At 42.9% G+C, this 23,615-nt stretch overlaps 1 protein-coding gene across 1 annotated transcript in view; it reads right to left on the bottom strand.

The window, feature by feature from the left end:
* CELSR1 (cadherin EGF LAG seven-pass G-type receptor 1) overlaps positions 1-23,615 on the bottom strand; it is a 178,337-nt gene that overhangs the window by 94,279 nt on the left and 60,443 nt on the right. Inside the window, exon 2 of the mRNA XM_052790173.1 lies at positions 12,356-12,994. Coding sequence (XP_052646133.1) covers positions 12,356-12,994 — 639 coding nt within the window. The remainder of the gene's footprint in view (positions 1-12,355; positions 12,995-23,615) is intronic.

Genomic DNA, 23,615 nt, shown 5'->3' with positions numbered 1-23,615 from the left:
CTGTAGATGACAAAGATAAAACTCAGATTATGCCATTGTGTCTGCAATTTGCATTATGTCTTACTTGGAATAAATCTCTTCCTAAAAATCTCACCTTAAAACTAATGAGAAAGCTGGAGGTGTAAGAACAAAACACACCTCTGCATAATATATTAATTTACAGAGGAATATCCCTCCCTCCATTTATTTTTAAGAGAAACAATCACCCTGTACCTTCACTATATATACATCTGATATTATATTTTGTTTTCTCTGCTCTCTATGCTACTTGATTCATCTCCAGAAGTGTTACTTGAGGAGGGGCACATGGAGGGAACCAAAGGCTGGAGCAGCTACCGCAGCTTGCAGGACACGTTCCCTCTGGGACAGCCTTTGCAGTCTGGTCCATATTTGCATCCCTGCACACCTGCAGGCACTTCAGCATGGGAACCAGCTGCCATGCCTAGTTCTCACCTCCTTCCATGGGCAGCAGTAAGTAAGAAAAAGGGCACTCAGACTTGGCGTGCCTCTGCTCAGATGACAAAAAAGACTATTTCATCATACAAAGTTGCAATTTTTACTGGGCACCGAGTACCACCACTGGCACCGTTAATTCCCCAAGGCTGTTGTTCCACAGGCCATTTTGGCCTCACACTGGGCTTTTCAAAATATATTAAACTATTTACGTGAATGAGGAAAGCAAGCAAGGCGTGTGGTGGCTGTGCCAGGGGTGTGTGTGCAATAACACCTTTTATCAACAGGAACTCAGGAGCTGGAAAACTAGATGTGCTTTCAGGCACCATCAGGCTTCCCGCTCACTTTCAGCCTGGTTTCCCTAAGCAGCTTTCCACAGAGGAGGACACCAAAGGGCTGCAACTCCCAGTTCCCAAATTTGTAGGGAAGGGGAAAGCTCTAGCACTTATTTTTGAGCAAGTTAACATCTCAAAGCAGTTGAAGAAGGGAACATACCTGCAAATAACTGACCTCCGAAAGAGAGGAAGAAAGAAAAGGGCTCAGGCATATGCAGAAAAGGCGATCAGGGTCTACCTTTCAATGGCAAACGTTACTGTTTTCTTTAAGACAGTCCAGCCCTTATTCCACTAAGATCCCATTTAATTTTCTCCATGTAGCAGTTACAGACTTGATGCTTTGGCTCAGAACAGGAGACAAAACACAGAAGAAACCATCTGCCCTGGTCCCCAGCAGCCCACTGGGATTAACTGCACAAGCAGCTAACTCTGCACACCTCCATTAAAGGAAGACTGGTGAGAGCCTGCATTTTGTGTTTTCCATAAATTACAAGTTTTCACAGGAAAATCTCACTCTTGCATCTTCTGTGTAATCCAATGCTATGGCAAAAATGACGGCATTTAGAAATAGGCAGACCTCAAACCAAATCATGCCCCTTAACATCTTAGGTGGTCCCAGAAGCTCTGGTGGAAAGAAGCATAGTGGCCAATTTGTGAGAATAATTGAAGAGATGCCATAAAATATTAATAAAACAACCAAAAAACATGCTTAAAGTAAATCTACTATTACATCTTAGGAGGCTAGGATTTCAGAGCTTTATATTTTCATTTTATATGAGAAGTATTAGGTTAAAAGAAAGTTATGCTTAGAAACACTGTACAACTAACTTCACTGTGGATCATAGGAGTTCAGAGGTTTTGCTTGACGAAGTAGATAGAACTGGCAAAACCAATCTAATGCTCATCAAATTTCCGTTGTTATACACTGAAGGCAAATTTTGAAAAAAATCAGAAATGCCCCTTTGTTTGTCAAATTAAAAGGATTAGGGTTAAAAAGATAATGCTATAATCTTATGTTTTGGTAGTCTCAAAAATATTTCATACACAGGTCAGGAACATAAACTGAAAAAAAACCCCAACTTAATCAGGGAAGCGAACTTTTTCTTAATGACTCCTGAAAAAGGCCTTGTAATGTCACACACCTCTCGCACGGAAAATCTCAAAATCAACGTGTTTTTAAACCTACAGAATAGGTAAAAATCCAAAAGTTACTTTTAAAAAAAATATTTTTAAACAGACTCATAAAAAATGAATCCAGCCAGCTTCCACAGCTTGTACTTAACTCTTCTTACAACAATTTAATAGATTAAAATTCAGTCTTCTTGTAAAATATGGTTTCATCTGAAAGTCACTTTAAATGACTACCATCTTGTTAAGAGTTAATATACTTTATTGTGTCATCTAGATTGTGTTTAATTACTAATATAAGACACTCATCGTAATAATGTTTCTTACAATATGCACATCAGTATGCTGACCCCTTGAAGCTGGGTGGCCCTATCTAATTAAAATATGTTTTTCAATTATTATACTGGAAAATGCTGTATAATAGCTCTCATATGCTTAGCTATGGAAAATTTGAGAGACAGCCTAAAGTAAAGTATCTTTATCTTGATATTTAGAAACTGAAAATTCAGGCCGACGACGGCTCGGGAAGCTGCGATTCAGGGGCACTGTACAGTGTGGGTCGCAAAACAAAACCTGCCCCAGGAGGAGCACGGGCTGGGATGCAGGCACTGAACCATGATGCTCTAAACAAAAGAGCATTTGCAACAACAATGAAGTTGTGGTTCCCACCATGCTCTGCACAACTGTATTGCAGAACTGTAATTATCTTGATGTTCAAGGCCAAGTGCCTCAGTCTGGTGCTCAACTGTCGAAACTTTCAATCACCATAACACAAAGAACAGACACACAAGAAACTACTTTGTACTTTTTTCCTCCCTAACAGGACATCATCCTGATACCCTGATCTCTGCACCCAACTACTCTTCCTGCCACTTTCCTGTTGTTTATCTACTGACAAAAATAAAAATGTCTAACTTGGGAATTATAAATATGTACAGAAGCCGAATATGTTTTTCATAATTCAGTCTTACTGAATTGTAAGGGGGCTTCCCAGTTTTGTTTCCCAGTATTGTATTTACAGCCAGGAGAAAAGGAGCCCTGTTACCTTGTTCCTTAGAAGTTAAACTTCTCTTTTGTTTTGGAAGACCTAAAATATTTAATTCCAGTCTTCCTGGAATTTCTTTTTTTAGCCTTCACCTCTGATCTGCTGTGAACATTGTGAGGGGCTTTCCAGAACATGAGGCATATTGGAAAAAATACTATCTCATTATGATTTTATCTTCCTCACAAATAACTTAAAGGCAGGTTGTTTTTTTTCTCCTCCTTTCTCCTGTCCTTTTTCTCCACCTGATTTGTTTTCAGTGAGAAAAAAACAACCAAGACACCTAGCCATTGGCAAAAAAAAAACCACTTAAAGTGTAGTGTACTATATGGGCTATTTTGACACTTAGCAAATGTATGTTTGGGTATATTAGAATGCATTTGTGTGGCTTAAAATTTTATCCAGCTAACCTTTCTGACATTAAACTGTGACAAAAAGCCCCAAGTCTTATGTTACACAAGGCTCAACTTGGCTAATTAATAAAAACGCAATTGTAAACTATGGTCACAGAGAAGTTGGCTATTGTTTAATAAACTGCTATTTAAAATATTTTAATTAAAACAAACCTCAGTGTGTGTAGTTTCAGATCAATGTTCTGCAATGCATATATATGTTCACAATTATGACAGTGTGGGGGAATTTAGCTATGTCAGTGAGGAAGGGTTTTACATGTACCTATAAAATTATAATATCAAATAGCTCCACTTTGTGTAATTACGCTCCACTTTCCACGTTTTTTTTTAGTTATACCAATGAAGGTAAGCAAATGCATTATAACAAAGATTTTCAAAAAGCCTGGGATAACTGTGACTCCCATTTAGGTGTGGTAACAGAAATCCCATCAATATAAAACCAGGAGTACAAGTCAAGAGCCTAAAAACTGCTGAAAATTGATGGAGCAAGGTCATTCAAGAACAAATATATGTACCACAGGTTAAAGACAATAAAAGAGATTTCAGATGCTAGAACAAAGGGAATCCTAAATTTAGACCGGTCCGTTGTTAACCAGAAAGCCAACAGGAAACCTGAGGTGCTCAATACATACCTCTCTCCCATTGAACACCACTAACCAATAAGCTCATACTCACAGGACATTTTCTTGCCAAGAGGTGGGAGGGAGAGGTCAGGTGCCAGAGGTAGGCAGGTACCCATGCCAGACTAGCAGTTTGCCTTGCTTATGTAAAGCCAGCTGCCCGACAGCAAACACGAGCTTAGCTTGGCACAGCTTCAGGGTCAAATGTGTTATTCTCACATCAGGGATTTAACGAGATTTGACTTTAATGAAAGAGACTGAAGCCAATGTTAGCCATGGCAGGGGGGTTGGACTAGATGATCTTCAAAGGTCCCTTCCGACCCAAACCATCCTATGATTGTACCTGGCCATTAGGGCTCGACATTAACCACCTACATTGTAGAAGAGCTGGGGCAGCACTTCTTCAACCGCTGCAACACTGTCACACCGCAGCGTGCGCTCAGACGCCTCTCATGTCTGCAAGCTCCTGGACTTGATACCATACAGCCCACAATTAAGAACCTACCTTCTCTCCATATTGTACCGTAATCTAACAGACATCAATGGCATTAATAGCAAGTAGGTGTAAAAATGTAATTGTAAGCATGGAACCATCCTCAAACAGGTGATTGCTCAAGTTCTCTGGATACTGAATTTTAGCTACATGCTACTTGAAATTATCAATAACAGGAGACAAAGTGTAAAATTATCAGTGATAAACTCTGCAGGTGACAAATGAGGGGAGTGGCTAAATGAAGAGAAGAACAGGTTGGCCATGCAGCCATCTTAAGGAGAAGGAAAAGAAGATAAGCTGTAATCAATAAGTAGGATTTCCTAGACCCTGAATTGTTTGGACGAGCTGAATTCATAAGTATACTGGAGATGAATTGCTAAGGTAGCTTCTGAAGCCAGGGCTAAGTGATTACATTGGTGTGTGATCTGCTGCTTGCTTTTACCAAGCACCCATCGCACCACCCCTGGGGGAGCAGCCAGTACGAACAGAAGTCTTGTCAAACCATTCTAAAACTAATGAAAAAAACCAAACATGACATTAAGTCTGTACCTAGGTTTCCATGTGACAGCAAAGGACTTTGATCAATGCAAGTATTTCCATGGGCAAGGAGGATAAGACGCGAGGCTCCAGAAGAGGCATCCGAACCCCTGGCACTTGCAGCAGTTCAGCTGAATCAAAGATCATTCCACGTGCAGCATCTCGGGGAGGGGGGCAAGGGAGGGTTTGTACATGACTGGGAAAACTTTCGAACTTTAAACAGCAGCTAGTCTATGGACATCAGGATGAGGGTAATGCAATAAAACTCTTTGCTCAGATTTAGGAAAAGGCACAGCAGATTGATATGAAGGCTGCAGGCCATTTACATCGTCTGAGAACTAAACTGTCCACAAAAACACCACAGCAATCCAATTAGAAAAGGCTTTTTGCATCCTGACAAGTGAGCACAGGTTGAAGATTAGGTGAAGGACACACCCTCCAGATAAAAATCCACCTATAGAAGCAGAAGACCTCTTCAGTGAGTCCTGTGAATCTGATACAAACTCCAGATTTGCAACATTCATCTCCTGTGACTTGGTGACATGGACAGGAATACAATCAACAGAAACATGATAATATTTAAAAGTTGAATAGACTTCAGCTTTTGACTGTGTTATATAAAAATGTAACTTTGCTCTGTTTTTATTGTTTCAGTTACCTTCTGAAGCAAGCAGTCATGCAGTTGTGCTATCTCAGCCATAGCCTTACGTCCAACCCAGCATCACTTGGGTCCAGTCATAAGGCTGCGGTGTGCTGGCCCCATCCCTGCATGGATTAACAGTGAGCCTTGCCACAAAAACAAGCAAGGACCCATTTTAACATGCACGATGAATCTCTTGAGTTAAATGCAGCCGGTGAGTGGGTACGCAGGCTTCTGCTGAGAATCTGTGTCAGGAAAGAAATGTCTTTCATGGGGATCTCCCCCAGGTTTCCAGCCATGGGCAGCCCAGGAATGGCCCAGAGGAGCTGCCTCAGTTGCTCTGGACTTGCCACTGACTGCTTTTATGTGACCTGAAAGAGTTGAAGATGCTGTGCCTCAGCTTCCCATCCCTTTGGTGAGGGGGACAGCACCCTCTTGCTCAACGGGGTGTCTCACAGGCTTCCTTTGCTGTTAGTAACTTTTGCAGAGTCCACAGTGATCCTCAGATGAAAAGTGTTTTATACAGGTACAGCTTGTAATGATCTGAAGTCATAGTTCTCTGACAATATAGATGGACCAAAAGCAAGAATTTTGCCAGGTCATACCTCTTAATCTGAATATCCAAAACTAGTACTTATTTTCAGGAATTCGTGACACAAAATGGACGTGGTGCTAAAAGGAGAGAAAGGAAAGTCAATATCACAATTGACTGCTGTGCTCTTCAAATGCAGCATGCACTGCCCAATAGCCAATGGAAGACTTATTATCCATGGCTAATTACAAAGAATAGGTTGTATGGGTTCCTTATATGTTTAGATATTAAGTCAGCTCATGAGACAACATCTGGGGTTCATTGCTTTTTGGCATGGGTAAATGCAGTGGTCATATGGGGAAACTTCAAAGCACTGAGAGTAAGATTTATGAGAGGCTACGTCTCACGGTACATAGCTGAGTGGTGAAGATCATAAAAAGAGTAAATGATAGGCTTTTCCAGCTTTTGCACCAGACATGCTCTGAAAAATGTTCAGAGGAGTTAAGCTCTGCTTCTGGACCATCCACTGCACTGCTTACGGGGTCCTTGCCAGACGCCCAAGCGCTGCGAGCTCTTGGGGGCTTGGAAGGGGCCACAGGCTGGGAAGAAATGGAGGTACCCGTCTGTACACAGCTGCTGCCAACCCCAGGGACACAGCTTGCCATGTCTACACCAATGGAGATGTCTGTTTATTCATTAAAGGCAGAAGAGGGCTTTCCTTACAAAAATTTCATGCTGTTGAGACAGAGAAAGTTGAAGATTGATGGAGAAGACTGTGCTGGGACATCTGTGCAGAGAACGCAACTAAGGAGTACTAACTGTAAGGAAGGATCTTACAAGTACATGATCATTTCTCTCTCCATCAGATGTTATCTCAGCTGGAGAGAGTGACAGGTCCGCAGCAATCAAAGGGAAATTGTGTTGCAGTTATGAAGACCTAGAGTCACTACAAAAATCAAAACAACAGCATGGCATAGCACTGCTGAAAAAGAAGAGAAATTTCTAGACCTCCGACATTATACAGACCTTCGCCAGGGTGGAACCACCCTACATAAGCTTTCTCACAGTACTGCCATACAGAAACTGCAAGGAAAGGCAACCAGGTATTCTCTTCTGAGGCACTTAGAAACAACCGAAGTTATTAAAAGGCTGATAGTCAGCGCTCTTCCTCGACTTTTCCTGCATCCAAAATCAGCAGAAAAACATCATAAAAAACTGTTAAGACATTTTGCAAATGGGAACATATATAGCCTTTAAATTCTGAAAATAGTGCAAATTACCCAGCACCCTAATAACTGTAATTATATTTAAACTTTTGAAACTGAATATACTATTTTTTGCAGTATTAGACTTGCCTAGGCTGTTTTCATCTCTTTATTATATAAATGCACCTGGAATCCCATAGCATAACTTTGAAGACCTGGACTAAGGGACACTGTTAAGGCAGCAACGATGCAAAACATTTTAGTAACTTCACTGCGTTGCCTTAACATTTGAATGAGATATCAGAGAAATGACCCATGAAGCTGTCCCATACCATGGACAATGTCCCTACATTTATGGGAGTGTTTGGGAACGACAGAATTTCTTATTTGGTGTTTTGTATTAAAGACAAACTTGGTCACAGCTGTTTGAAAGTGCTGGCAAAGCCCCACAACCCTGTAAGGATAATCTTTTTTCAGGCTTGCTGTCACAAAACCATGGCCTTTCATAAGCTAAACAAGGAGTAAAAGATGCAGTAGAGAACCTGAAGGAATCAAATTAAGATTTGCTGTACAGGATTTGGCTGTTATACACCTGTGATCCCACCGCTCCAGTGGAGCTACAGAAGTGTAACCGAGAGTGGAATTTCAGACCCTCTTGCCCAAGATAAAACACTCATTATGGCTACCCTGGCTGCCAGATTTCTCTACTTGAACGCTGAAATTCTCCCAAATAAATCTCTCTGGCCTGCAAAATGAGAACCCAGTATCAGACCAAGCTGGGAAAATAGTATCTGAAGAATGGATATAAGTAAAGATAACGCAGAAGCAAATCTTCACATTTACTTTTACTGCTGTATGTTTGCATGAGCCAAACGCTGAGAACTTACTAAACACTATCCATAGGGACTTCTGGCACGATGCTAGGAAAACAGCTATAATTACCTTCTCATGACACAAAGCCAGAATTCACAGCGGCCACATTAGATGTCATGATTCCTCATGTCAATATGGTATCACAAAAATAAATCAGGAGGAAAAAAGTATAACACGTAAAAGATCTCTAATTGCTGTATTTGATTACTAGAAGATTTACAACCACTTAAGATTTCTCCCCTCTCTGAAGTGAAATCCAAGGAGAGATGCAGAGGATATGGGAAATTCTCTATCTTTTTCCCTAGAAATTGCTCCTTGCTAGGGCTTACGTAGCAAAGGAGGCAGAGAGAATGCCATATGCTAAGGAGAACTGTGGGAACATTAAATCTCTTCCTTATTTCAGGGGTTGGGGTTTTTTTTCCCCATCGGAGTGCTTTTGTTCTGTGCCAATTAAACTTCACTTTTTTGGGAGCATGACCGTCAAGGAGAACGGTCGTGGCGGCTGCTGAGCAGGACTGCGGGCATCGAACTGCGGTGAGAGCTGCGATGGCAGGAGGCACCCACTCATGGCAGGGCAGGAATTGTGGGAATTCACACCCAAAAAGGTGGTGACTTAGGGCCGCAGTGGTATGCTCTTTAGGAGGCACCAGGATGGTACTGGAAGTACAGCTCATTCAGGAACCGCTGTGGCAACCATGCCTCCAAAACCAGTGTGGATGACATGATGCATTTGCTCTTCAGGGGTTTGCCCCTGGGGAGTACAGATAATTCCACCTCTGTCCAAGCCTTCACCTACAGTTCATCTCAGCTGCTTCTGCAGTGCTCATACAGGAAATAAAGCTGGAAAAATTACATGGGCTTTCCACAGTGTTCAAGTTCATTAAATGGTTTGCTTAACATAAATTGCATCCTTTAACCCTTTAGCCATGCACATAACTCCCTGCCATCAATAGCACAATTTTTAGCGTGTACATTGTTCACTTCTCTACAATAATTTGTAGATAAAGAAGTTAAAGGGGTCGCTATTGTGAAAAAACATGATTAAAAATATTTGTCCTTCTTCACTCACCTCCTTACATCACAGGAAGTGAAGCTAATTCCAAATCACCTCAAACTAGCCAGTAATCAGGTTTCAGAAATATCTTGTGGAAGCTCAGTTTACCTTTATGCCCGTAATAGAAGACTCCTGAAGACAGAGAAACTTTCATCATGTATAAATGACTAACAATTACATCAAAACAAATGGAGGGCTTCAAAGCAGGGTGGAAAAATGGGGGGAAACTCCATCCGATTAAGATAGGACATAATTATCTTCTACAGGAAATAAACGCTATATTTTTAACAGGTGACCACTCAGATAGATTCAGTACAGGATTATGATTGTGTAGTGATTTTTCATCGAGTTGCAGCCTATCTCCCCAGAGAGATGACAGATCTTAGTATTTTCTTGTAATTATTTTTCTATGTAGGCTCTTAACTGGGAAATGGAAACATGAGAGCTCCCAGAGCAGGCTGCATTTCATTGACTATTACCATTCATATTTCATCTTTTACAATTCAAAGATTTGTAAATACCTCATACTGGTATGCTACTACACTGAGTTAATACCGTGGTAACATTTCAGTAATACCAGAATCTCCCAACTTCCAGCCTTAGTAGTTCTGTGAGCCAATACACACTGATGCTATTGAAACCAACCTATGCTGCTTAAATACTAAATAGATATAAAATCTGGATTGTTGCAAACAATAAATATTTATATACAAGTGGAAAACACAGTATTATGATTAACAGATATAAACTGAACTTGCAAATGGATATGAACATATTTGAAGGAGATTGGGGCAAGATTCAATAATACACCTTCATAAAATATTTCTGGTAATAGATTACTTGTTGATAACATTTTCCACCTCGTTCTGTAAAGAGGATGAAAATCAACCAACTAATCACCACCATATGTGGGTCAGTGTGTCAGGTTTGATGGAAAAAACATTGTCATGCAACATGGAGCCTAAAGGCATTCACATAACATAAACCAACCACAGAGTAGATACGAAATTTCTACTGCATTCATTCAGCAATAAACCAGAAATATTCAATAATATTTGTATCAATTTACAGGATAAGGGATTCCAGAGCCCTTTTGATCATGGCTGGGGGTGTTTTCCCCTGGCCAACCTGACTGCAATCACGACCCGAACTGCCCTTCCAAAGAATAAAGTGTTTCACTGAAGCGTAGTTAACTCTGAAACCTAAAGATGGCAAGGCTATAAGCAATGCTCGCTCCTTAACTTCTGATCACTTTAATATCCTGGCAGCGGGACAGTTAATTTTTAACTCAACAACTATGCACTGGAAATACAGTTACAGATCAAATCTTTCGTTGTGTATGAATACTATTGTGCCTCTCCTCTAAATATGTACCATGTCTGTTCTGACTACAGTGTTAATTATTAAATATGTTCATCAATTATTAATATAAGATTATTCTCTTTAATTTTTAAAGTATATTTAGCCTTTTTTTCGAAAGATTTCTAGCAAGAGACCCTGAAAATGTGATGTAGGAATGCATGTCATTCCAAAACCTAAGACATGGATGAATTAACTCTATTTATATGCATATCTTTGTTTAATGAAACTTGCTATTTCTAACCATTCTGATTTATACTATAATAGTACATAAACATGTTAAATGAAATCAACTGGTCATACAATCTACTTTGTGATGCCCAATGCTGCACGTATTTTGCATTAGCTGTATGTAATGGATAATGGACTTATAATGTATTTCACTGTGGAAGTCATTCATGAGAAGCCTGGCAGGAAAATCACTCCTCAACAAAAACCAAACATCCCAACCACCTCACAGCTCTATTCAGGGTTTCACTGGTCAGGCAAAAAATTTGTTGCATCTCCTTAGGAAGATCCTGCTGCTTTAACCCCCGCTCTGATCTCAGGGAGCATCTCCTGTCCCCCCTGGCTGGGGAAAGCGCAGTTCACCTGCTGCTGCCACATCCCTGCTCACTGACTCCTGGCTCCTTCCACCGTCACATTTTTAATTGCAGCCCTGAGCCAACAGCCACAGAAAGTGAAGCAAAACCCTTCCACCTGGAGGGCTGGATCCAGCCCAGTAGGCATACACATCAACTAGATTTTTTTTACATGGAGACTTAAATAATTTATGTTTTCAATTTTTTATAACTTCAGCAGTGAGAGGCAGCATTGGGAAGAGCCCTCTCTGCTTCACCCCTCATTTGCAGGGGTCACAGCAGACATTGCTGAGCCGTCAGCGTAAATTACAGCCGGCAGCACATCAGTGCAGAACGCTTAAATGTGTGTGCAATTTCAAATACATAAATAATCCCACTGACTTTACTGAAGCACCAGAAAACATTCAGCTAATATTCTTTCATAACTTCTCAGGAGTATTTGAGAAGCAGCACTTTGATCTTTATTAGTTGTCAAGTCCATGATGAGGCAAAGTATATTCCTCAGCAGGCTGCTGGAGACAGGCCTGGAAGCAGCTACGTCCTTCTGGAGTTTATCTGGACGTTTACAAACCGGAGCTGACTTGCAGTATTTCCCACAGATGCATATTATTGCCGTTTCTTGGGACCATGAACCATCCTCATGCTCTGGGCTTGCTGACGACCTCCTACTGAGGCTGCGTACCCCCACTATACCCTGCTATGAGGGGACTGCTAAGGGGCTAGGAAGGCGTTAACGGGCAAAACCACGAACCAGGGGATGTCCCCCACCTTTTTCCTTCCAGACAGAAGAAATATGTTTTCATAAAGCATTTTGAGCAGGAATTCACACAATGCAAATTGCTTCAGCAGCTGTTGGGCCCCCTGCATGACCTGGAGCGAGGCACAGTTCCTACCACCATGCATGCACAGAGAAATGGGACTTACCCTAAGTGTCGTGTGACACTCACAAGCCTTCTCTTGACCAGAAAGCAGTGCCAGGAGTTTTTCTCCCTTTGACTAAGAATGTCAGCAATTTCAGCTTGACACAGAGCTGGCCTGGCTGATGGTCTAACATTAGAAATCATGGGACAAAGATAAGATAAACACATACCGGTGTAGTCCTCGTAGCATTCACAAGTGTAGCCCCCTTCTCGGCTCCGACACAGCCCATTGCTCCCGCAAGGGTTGGAGTAGCAGAGGTCAATCTCCGTCTCGCAGTAGTCGCCTGTGAAACCCGGGGGGCATCGGCACCGCAGCCCGTTGATGGGGTGGATGGGGCGGAACAGGACGGTGTTGGAGCTGATGAACGGGGCCGAGCTGTCGAACTTCAGGACGGAGACGCACTTCATGTAGTTCTCACAGGGCTCGCGCAAGCAGATGTTGTCGTCAAAGGGCAGCACCCTCTGCGTGGAAATCATGGTCAGCAGGGTCCTGTTGAGGTAGATCTGCTCCTGCAGGTCCTCAGAGGGGAAGAACTTGTTTCGAATGCCACCAGGGAGCAAAGCCGAGAAGGTCACATTCAGGATATTGGAGCTGACGTCCGTGTCATTTTGGATGTTGAAAACGAAGATGCTGTCCTTGGCGGTGGAGAGCACTGTTGCCACCCCCTCCACAAACAGGGACAGGAGGGGAGAAAGGAACCTCTCCTGGGACATGTTCTCCAGCCGCACCGTGATGCTGTTTGTGAGCATGTCATCCGTGATGATGGTGACACGCAGGGTGCAGACTGCCGTGACACTGTGGACACCATCTGAAGGCAAGAGAGAAAGATAACAGAGATGTCAGAGAGCAGGCTTCAACCTATGGACAAGGAGGATCCTGCAGACCTGCAAGGCATTTCAGGGCATCGGGATGGGAGGGGGAAATGTATCCACCTTCTGCAGTGATTACCAATGCCTTTCCTCAGGAAAACAAAATAAAATCTCTTAAGGATTGCAACTCAAAGGACTAGAGACATCTCAAAGAGCCCAGAACACCTGGAGAACATCCCAGGCAAACAACTGGCAAGGGCTAGTGAGCAGACAGACAGCCTGAGAGCCCCAGGATGGCCAAGGGGAAGGGGCCTCTCATGATAGCGACTGAATGGATCCTCATACAAGTCACTGCTAGTCTACAACCGGTGCTGGGAAGTTGTCTCTTTTCACAGCACAACACCAAAATTATCTTCTCCGGGTGTGGTCTCCGGCTTAAAGAGCCGGAACTGTGCAGACAGAGAACTGTGACCAGAGCTTTAGGTAAAAGTCACCTAAGGAAACAAGTCTTCACATTTGAACACCTGAACTTCTTCATTCTTCACACCTAAATTCTTCAAAATACTTTATGAAAATTAGAAAAGAAACCCAAATAAAATACTCCTGCAGTGAAAAGCAGGCATTTAAAAACTCTTCCATTTTATCCTTCCTTTAAAGCATTTCTGATATTGCTGTAGATGTTCTGCAATAAAAGCCTTAAATATATAAATATAACACTAATACCTGACACTGGACTGAGAGATGCCACTGTAAATCTCAGTACACCCTGAGGCTTATAGTAGTGCTGTGAATGTACAAACTCTAGAGCATTCTATCATTATGGAACATAATTATGACACAGTGAGTGCTATAATTAATCCAAATTCAATGCGAGCATGGAATGGGAAGTTGCGTCATCACTGAAACCAAACTACTTAGTTTAATTCTGCCTCCTTGCTGACATTAAGGACTCATTAAAATACAGATCGCATTACAGAAAATATGGTTAGTATTACAGCAGCATTTAGAAATCCCAGGAGAGATCAAGACTGGTTTCTGATAGGAAATGTTCCTTCTCAAAGATCTCATAGTGTAAATAAACAACCAGAAATGGGGGTGAGTTCATCTCATGAGAGAGATGATCTGGTTTGAGTGGCCAATACCAGGCCCACAATGGGATTAAGAACTGAATCCAGTTCCCCTAGGTCCCAGTTCAGTGCCATAGTCTTGGCCCGAAGTATCCCACAAATAATCATTTCACAAGTAACCTGCTATTACATTTATTTCAATTAAACCATAAGGTACGCGCGGAAATAGATTTTGAATCACATCAATGTAAAATCACAGCAGAAACTGCATTTCAATCAATCTAAACCCAGTGTGAGATCAAAATGCTAATAGCACAGATTGCTAAAGGTCATTTTCCTAAGGTTTATTATCTCAAAGTATAAGTTTATGACCCATTATAGTCTCTTATATAGGGTCTTTCAAGAACAGAAAAATCAGTACGGCTCCCTTCCTATTCACTGTCACCTCTACACCTCAAGTGCTGTTTTGTTTTAAAAAGAAATGTATTGTTTGAAGATTTTTCCTCCAATAATATAGTGGCAATATAGTAAATTACGGCAGCATAATTAACCAAATGGCTTTTGACTCCCTCCTCCTGATCAGGTTGTCAGTAAAAGCTCAGCTGTTGACTTTTTTCCACACTGAAGCAGCTTTTAGGCAAACAGAAAAATCTTTTCTTCTGTGTGCTACTTTACTACTGCCTAGCTAAAACCAAACAGTCAGAAGTTGTCATTACTCGCAGTGATCTGTTTGATGTGCTCCTCACAGACACTCACGCACCACCTTTCACTTTCTCCCAAGTCTGCAGAAATCTTTATCTCCTCTTCCTCAGACTCATTCTAGAAACATGTAGTTTCAGCCTCCATCGAGACCCAAAGCAACCTTTAAAAATGACTGGTAGCCAAAATCCTCATTGCAACCTCCTCCTCCTGCGCAGTCTGTGGATTTCTGGCCAACAGACAATACAGAATACACCGTATTTTCATAAATGACATCCTCAGACTAGTTTACCCACTTCTGTCACCTGCACAGCTCATTCCCCTGAAAGGCCAGAAGCAGAACAAACTATTCAATTTTTTTTTTCCTAAGCAATTGACATTTGCCTGCCTGTCCCATAGGGTGCCTTAACTATTTTGCTATTTGTTGCACAATATGCTACAGAAGTTCTCTCATACCAGCAAGAACGCTGGACAATGGGTCCTTTTCTTAAGAAAACACTATGATCTATAGCCCATGGTATGTATAGTAAGAAGACAAAATACAATCCACTGTCTGACAACGCACTAGAGTCTACAAACTGTCATAATCAATATCAACTGTCACAATATGCAAGAGCTTCCCAGCATTCACAACAGCTATTCTGACACAGTTAATAAATCACTGGAAAAAGCCCGGTGTCAGATACCACACAGCCTCCTTGTTCCGCAGGCAGCACAAAAGAAAACCGGGCACAGACGTATAGCTGCAAAATGAAGTCGTGTTTTAAAAGCCAATTCGGCTTTGTGCAGCCCTGTTGCAGAGCATTAAAATAAAAAGGGAGTAAAAAGGAGCTGAGCATGTGTACTATAGGCAACAAAAGAGTGGCACGGCTATACAGCCGGCTGGACAAGCGCCTCTTTCATATCACCAGTGAGTCTGAAAGCAGCATCATGGGATCCGACCATCTATTCATTCAGAAATTCATGGAAAGTTGAAACAATCTGTGGTTTTATGGGACCAAATTAGTATCTATTCTACTTTCAACAGACAACATTCGCTTTGAGGGCTGGAACAAGTGCAATAAAGAAAGTGGAAATTTTGTCCTCATCTTTATTGGGAATTGAATTAAGCCCTAAATACACAATAATATATATGTTTTGAGATTCACAAGTGAAATACTCCATGGAAGTTTCAAATGTTTACTGCCAGAAATGTCAGAAAAATAATATTAGGAATTAGTATTTTATGGAGTGGTAATACTTTATGGCCTTTCACTGTCTGACATGCCTACCATACCCAGCTATCTGATATACACGCACAACCAATCTGTTATTCTGCTAACAAAGCTCTAACAATGTGATTTTTTCAAAGTTCTTATGATAAAGCTGTAAAAAATCCCTATCATGTTTTGGCAGATGCAAGATGGCCTCAGTCAGGGGTGTGAAACACCCTTCAAGTGATGCTACACAGGAGAAACTCTGGCTACACTTTACTCTTTGGAGCAGACCTTCGCACAGATGAACATATACACATATGCAAGGCTTAGCTGTCACCAGTTCTCACAGCCGTCATCTGCTTGGCTTCAACAAACTAACTGGATGCAGTCGTCTTCCTGAAGGAGCTCTAAACACACAGGTCGTGCTGGCAGATGGGACGCGTAGGCATCCTGCTAAGAGTGGTTTGAGCAGACAGCCTGGATCTTAACAGCCCAAGCCACTGCACTGCCACCCAGATAGCCTGAGAAAAGGGAAACACAGGACGAACAAAGGAAGATGACAAGATTCAACCTGTCCTTTGGCGGGCTTAGGTCCTAAAACCCTTGTACGAATGGCTTTTGTCACTCTGCCCTCGAGTTTCTCTTCTGTAAAGTGGGGATAATGGCACTTACATGCACACTGTGAAGTAGTGGGTGCAGATGATGAAATGCTGAGATACTGGGGTAATGAAGGCAACATAAATACCCTAAACAAATCATAAATCGTTCTTTCAAAAGCTGTTGCAGCCAAGTTTATCAAAAACAAGATGGAAAGATTAAAATAAAAGACTCTTAGCGTCTCACCCATCAGTGAATGGACAAAGAGGATTCTGGGCGGCTGGGTGGCTGCACAGGAGAAGGTGTTCATTACAAATGCAGTCCCTGCACACTGAATTTATATCCTGGCAATATTATTTTATGTATACTGTCTACAAAAGAAATCTCCAGAAGGTGGAAATCAAAGCAGACTATTGTCTTTTGTGTCATTGTCATTGCTGAATAGGCTCCTTAAAAACAGAACTACTCACCTTCATCCTCCATCAAACTAACGAAAAGATTTAATAGCAACCACATACCCTGACGCATTACAAAGAAAAGAGAAGACAGTAAGGCTGACAAAAGCCTGAACCTCTCTAAAATACACGAATAACTAAGAATTGATTAAATAGTTATTGTTTCATGATTACCTTTACTTTACGACAAACCTAATCAAATCTGAGACTGTAATCTCAGCTTTCTATCTTCTGGCAGTCCATAAACCAAAGAATTTTATTATCTAGAAATGTAAACACAGCAAAGTTTAACTGAAATGCATATTTGGCAATGGCAGCATCTGGCCAGAAAGGTTCTTTTGTTTGGTTTTTAAGTTGGCAGAAATAAAATAATTAACACTTTTTTGGCTTATTATATACAAAGGTCTTAGGGCTAATTATGAAAGCTGCCTATTTTATATAAATACTTTAGCATCAGAGCTTTCTTTCATAGATATCCCAACCCAAATCTATTCTAATTCTGCTTTATAACGCATCTGGAAGTAACAGATGTCAGAGTTTATGACAGCCATGCAAAGTCCTTGGCTAGCAAAACGTAGAATAAGGACATTTCATAGGTTCAAATAACCTCTTGCTCTTCCCAGCACATAAGACGCAGGCATGCCCACGGGTAGCAGCCATCGCTTGGTAACATGCCTTGGAATGATCCAACCTCCATCCCCCACTGCTTCCAGCCATGTCTTTACATATGAGAGTTAATACACACCTAGTCCAGTACTAAGCCTTGAATTACTGATGAGGATGACATACTTTTAGCGTCCTCTGCACTGCTAGGGCGGCAGTAGCATGTAAGTAGCAGCAGCTCGCAGAAATGGAGACTGCAGGCAATACTTGGCTGCCTGAGCAGAGCTGGAACCCAAACCACGCTTCCCGCTGAGCAAACAGCTGTAAAAAATCAGCAGATGTCCATAAAAGTGAGATGCATAGTCCTGTGCTAAGCTTCAGTTTGCCTCAGAAAGTCTGCAAGTCTTGCAGGTCTGAGTCCCTTCCTTGCATTGTGCTTCCACCACCATGGAAACAGATTTAAAATGCATAAAATATCAGTGTATTAATATTGTCCCTTCCAAACCACTACTGTAGGCACTACAAAGCTTCACTTCTATGAGTAGAAAGAAGTCTATGAGCATCCATAGGACGAACTCCTTAAAATATTTTCTACATTATGGAAAAGTTCAGGAGCTTATAGCGCAGAGACAATATCCCGAAAAGAAGTAAACTGCACAGAAAATGGCAGGTGGGAACCTAAGTAAGATGCTTTGCCAAAACAGCAGAAAACATTACCAGAAAGGAAAATGATAACAGGCATAACGGTGAATTTACAGAGACTCTACCTCAGGGTCTTCCCAGTTAGCGAACAGCCTCACTGGAGAAGTGTTTCAGGACAGAAACTGTATATGTGACCCCAGTTTGAGTGTGCCTTCAGGGCACCTTGGCAAAGGACGTGGGGGCTGGTGTTGGCCTCAGCTCTCCGCAAGGCCAGAGAGATGGGCAGTGGTAAATGTCCCCTGTGCACCCCTAAGTAGTCTCTGTTTTGTGGTAGGAACAGATGAAAGTACAAATGTCTCTTTTGCTAGAGAAAAGTGATATTATATGCTGCAATAACAGAAAAGTAACATCCATAAGAAATACACTCCATCACTTTCCTTTGGAAAAACATAAACGTATTGTATATAACATCCTATCATTTCTTAGACAGGCACTAATGGACTCTGTCAAAGCCTCCCTTTCCTTGGGATCAGAAATGCCACTGATGAGCAATTCCTTCTTTATATCAAGCTGGATGAAATGACATGAAAATGATTCCCCTCGGCCACATGAAGCTTATGTTATTGATTTTGTCCCTTCGTTCAGGCTGCTGGTCTCAGCTCCGCACATTTAGGAGCACTGACTGCCAACACAGGTTGTGGCCTTTGGAAAGGATATATAAAAATAATTATCTATTATTCACACAGTGTCAAAGGTTCACGCTGGAACGACTGCTCTGAAGAACGTTGAAACCCAGGTCTGCTCCAAAGACCATTACGTCAACAGGAAGATTCCCATTGACTTCAGGGGCTTCGCTCCCAGCCAAAATTGGGCCTAGAGCCTAATTCCCTGAGTCCTTGCCAGTGCACTTGCACAGAGCTTTACTCCTGACCTGGCACCCCCAAACAAGAGCAACAGTCTGCCCAGGAAAAGGTTCAGGGTTGAAAATCAAGACAGCGAGAGCAGAAAGCAAAAGATGAAGGATGAGCAGGGCAAGCGTGTGGACAGTAGAAACATGGACCGCACACCATGAGTTGTAAAGGTCGTAAGGGTTTTCCTAAAATCTGAAAATCAGGTGTCTGAATCTGTACCTCGACATCTCTAAATTTCTATGAAGGATGAGCAGCTACAGCTCCCCTCCTGCAGATGCTCAGTTTTGAAAACACTGGCCAATGTTGCCCAGTGACCTTTGAAGAAAAGGCGGTTTGGAAAGGTCACAGGAAGGGGGAAGAGAACAATGTGTTACCTGGTGTTATGGGGGGATTTTAGATCACAGGGCGAGGTAAAACAGAAGGCAGCTGAGCTGCGTGGCATATGCAAGCACACTGGCAATGGGGGCTTAGTTCTAACTGAGCTACAAGGGAGGGGAGTGTCCTGGGTAAAACACATCTTTCTGGGGAAAAGAAGGTATCTGAGATTAACTAGTCCAAGGCTGGAAGATTGCTGGAGGACAGGCAATGGTCCACGCTGGCCCAGAGTGAGTGCCTTTGTATGACTGCACCGGCAAGCAGCTCTCCCTAAACCAGCATTAACCATGATGCCTCCAGCACCGTCCCGCTGCCACGGCAGCAGCTGAGAGCACCCGAGGGGTCTGCCCCAGCCCACACAGGACATGGGGTATGTACCTTGGTTGTGGCTATGCCAGCCTGTGCCCTGCCACTGCACTGCCCCATGGCAGCGTTAGCCACATCCGCGCTTGTGAAATGATGTTGGGGTCAGTGCAAGCAAAGGATCCCAACAAGTCTGTCCAGACACTTCCAGGCAAAGCCACCTCTAATGCTCACAGGCTGCAGACACTCTTAAAAACACTTCAAGTCAAACTTTCAGGTACTTCTTTTTGCAAGACAAGTCATCTCTTCATCCTGACAGAGATGGATATCTGGGACACCTGGGGAAAGCGGGCACTGCGACCTGGGACTTGCAACTCATGGCAGCTCTGCCTCAGTGGTCCCCTTGGCAGCAACCATAGCAGTACCAGCTAAATCAGACAGCTAAAAAAACCCCAAGCTGTGGGAGGAGAAACCATGCATAAAGCAACTGCAAATTCCCGACGTGTATAAGAGAAAAAAACCTAATTTTGGCATCATTATCTTTAATGTAGCCTGTGCTGTTGAGGACTATTTACTTTGTACACAATACTGAAAAGAAAAAAAACATATTTCAGTTTGCAGCTTTAACAGGGGATTAAGAACAAATGGATGCCATCTGGATTGCTCAACATTGTACAAGACTGCCATTAGCTTTTCTGAAACCAGCACCTGCAAGCTGAGAATTTTGAAATGCTAATTGGGTCGATAACACTAGTCTGGGGGAATATTTCCAGAGTGTGGGAAGTAAGGCAAGTTGGATCTGCTGGCAGGAATAAGCATTCTTGAATTCTGACTGCAGCGAGGCTGAAAATACACCTAACTTCCCTGAACACCCTCCTGCAGCATCACTTCTTGCTCTTCAGGTACCTGGTGCACATGGGTTGTAACTGTTGTGGGGGACGAGATGCAGGCAGGGGAAGCTGGCAGGGATGCAGCAGCGACAAGGCAGGCAAGGAAACAAGTCCCTGCCCTGAGCAGAAAGCACAAGTAGAAAGGATGAGGGATACTTAGAGAGAAGAAGTATGATATGTGGGAAGATAGCGTGAGCACGCTAATAACCAGCTCTGTCCAGACCATTTTACTGATGAGGAGATTTTCCTGCTAGAGAAAATGCAAAACGATTTTCCTTCCTGAGCTCTGCACATCTCCGTGTACCTCAGCTGGTTTTCCTTGTTAGCAAGGACTGGCTAGACTCCTCTGCCCGGCCATGCTCACCAACAGGGCTGAGCTGCCCCAGTGTCGCGGCTCTGGCTGGCTCCCTGCCTGCCGTCACCGGCAGCACTCTCCTGCGCGGCTCCTGGCCGGGCCTTGGCGGGGGTGCACAGCCCAGGAGACCACCCGCTGCTGCTTCGTGGCCAGCACACGAGCTGCAACATAGCTTTTAAACTCCAGCTGAAGAGGCAGGCTTCCATTTCATGCTAACGTCCACGGACACTGTGCACCTTACGGCACTCATTGGACCTGTTCAGATGAAAAACCCCACTCCAGATCGCTACAGTAGATAGTCACAGACTGACTTGCTGGGGGCTCTGCCACCTCCCATAAAGCTTGATCTCATTTCATATATAATCAAAACTATTGCCTAATTACTGTGATAATTTTTAAGCCTCGCTGATCTTCAAAGGGAGAGGGTTTTAATATCATTTACATTTTAATTCTAATGAAATGCAGAGCTAAATGTCCCTCGCTAAAAGATGGTTTCCCAGCAGGCTTGCATTGCCTGCAGCCACATCTGGCAGTGCACCGCAGCGGTGGTGGCAGCGGCTTGGACGGGGCACTGCCGGGCAGGGGGAGATGCCAGCGAGCACCGGGGCGCACACAGACCAGGCACGGGGAGCCCAGTCACCCACTCACCCCCCGGCCATGGGCATCTCTGCCTTCCCAGCAGTAACCAGCTGTATACAGGAGTCGAAACAGGTTTCTTAAAGATCCATGAAAGCGCTGGACAAACTAAACTGCAGTCACGGGATGCTCCAGCGTTAATCTCCATTCAGGGCACGGTCTTCAAGTAAATGATGTATTTTGTACAGAGTAAGATAACAGCAGCGTGTTTACCCCGAGACACGCTTTTACGTCACTAACCCCACTTCAAAAGAGAGAGCCCCCGCTTGGGGTGCCTGGCTGTGCTGCCAGGGAAGCAACCAATGGGTTGCCACAAAAGCCTCCATTCTCCTCGTAGCTACACATCCCCTGCAAACATTTTTACTCACTTGGTCTGATTAAAGCAAGAATATCCCCAGGCAAGCCAGGGCTCCACTCAAATCTCCCTTTGCAGTTTCAAAGCTGGAGTGGATGAAAACTATTTTGGGGATGGCAAGGGGGATGGGAAGAGTTGGGGTGGGGGCCTGGGAGTTCAAAACTGGGAGCAGCTATAAGGAAATAGTTTCTCTGCCTCAGTGTTTGCACCCATACTGCATATTAGTAACCTCAAAGGGATCCTTTCAAAACAGTATCAGCAAAACGAAATCTTTCAGGTTTATTTTTCTAAATGTCTCCATATTCCCATGTTCCTTTTGCCTGGAGATACACTCTGCTCCTTGCTGCGACCCACAGTGAGACCACGGGGACACTTCCTGCTGGACGGAGTTCGGGTTTGCTATCTTGACTGGAAAACAAAGGAGGGAACAATGAAAAAAGACAACGGTCACGTTTTTCTGATGTCATTTCTGTTTACAGACAAGCTTTCAAAACAGTTACATATCAGCTGAAAGAGTTATTGATATACTGGGCAATGCAGAAACTTGCCCAGTTCCCTGAAACAGAAAAACCACCAGAACAATTCAGCTGTGGTAGCTCGACAGGTTGCTGACTGTGCTCGTGCGCTGCTGAAGCACAGCTTGGGAAACTAAGAGGATTCTTAGGCACTCATGGGGTTTTTTTCAGTTTTCTGTAGTTTCAGTTATCATAAGACCATTTGCAAATTAATACAAGGAAAAAACAGATGGCTATCCATCCAGGGAAGGACAAGCAGTAATGGCTATGTGTCAGCTTCCACATGCACAGGGCACGAGAAAGGTTGGTTCAGCTACTCCTGCCCCAGGAGATGCAAACACGCTCGAACGTGAGGGACCCACACAAGCAGGGTAATGCTCTCATGCTGCTTCAGTTCACATCAAATTTGTTGATGGGAACAATGACTGGGGCATGGATGTCCCACCTGTAACACGTATTTCCTAATGGAAAGGTTTCAGAGCCTTTATAACTCTCTCTTTTCTCTCCTTCTCTCTGAAGTTCAATTAATGTTTAAGAATTTTTAATAAGAAGATGATCAAAATCAAGAGAAGCAAAGGGGAGTATCAGGGCCCATCCACTGGGGTCTGACACAAAATACAGCCATCTCCCCCAGTCTGAAGAATTTAGACTTTCAGTTAGCTTAACTCCATTAGAAATCAAATTAGAAGCAAATAAGAAACTTGAGGAAATAACCTTTAGCAAATAAGAAATTGAAATTAAAAATATTTGCTTGCATCACGTGATTAAAATAAAGAAGTAAGAACAGAAAGATAAACAGGCAAAAACACCCTTACCAACTTTTGTAGTTTTGGGAAAGACTCACCAGGCACTGGCAATATTTGTAGAAAAAATGCTATGTACTTTGTCCAGACTCTCTGTTGATAGGCAACCCACACAATCTTTTAAAAACACAATGCAAAACCAAGAAAAAACCCTTTGATTAGCTAACCATCTACGTGTCACTGGCCACTAGCAATGAGATCATCATGTTTTTGGCTGC

Source organism: Harpia harpyja, chromosome 6 (assembly GCF_026419915.1).
Source record: "Harpia harpyja isolate bHarHar1 chromosome 6, bHarHar1 primary haplotype, whole genome shotgun sequence".
Lineage (NCBI taxonomy): Eukaryota > Metazoa > Chordata > Aves > Accipitriformes > Accipitridae > Harpia > Harpia harpyja.
Note: the sequence above shows the minus strand (reverse complement) of the source record. Positions and strands in the feature narration are given on the sequence as shown.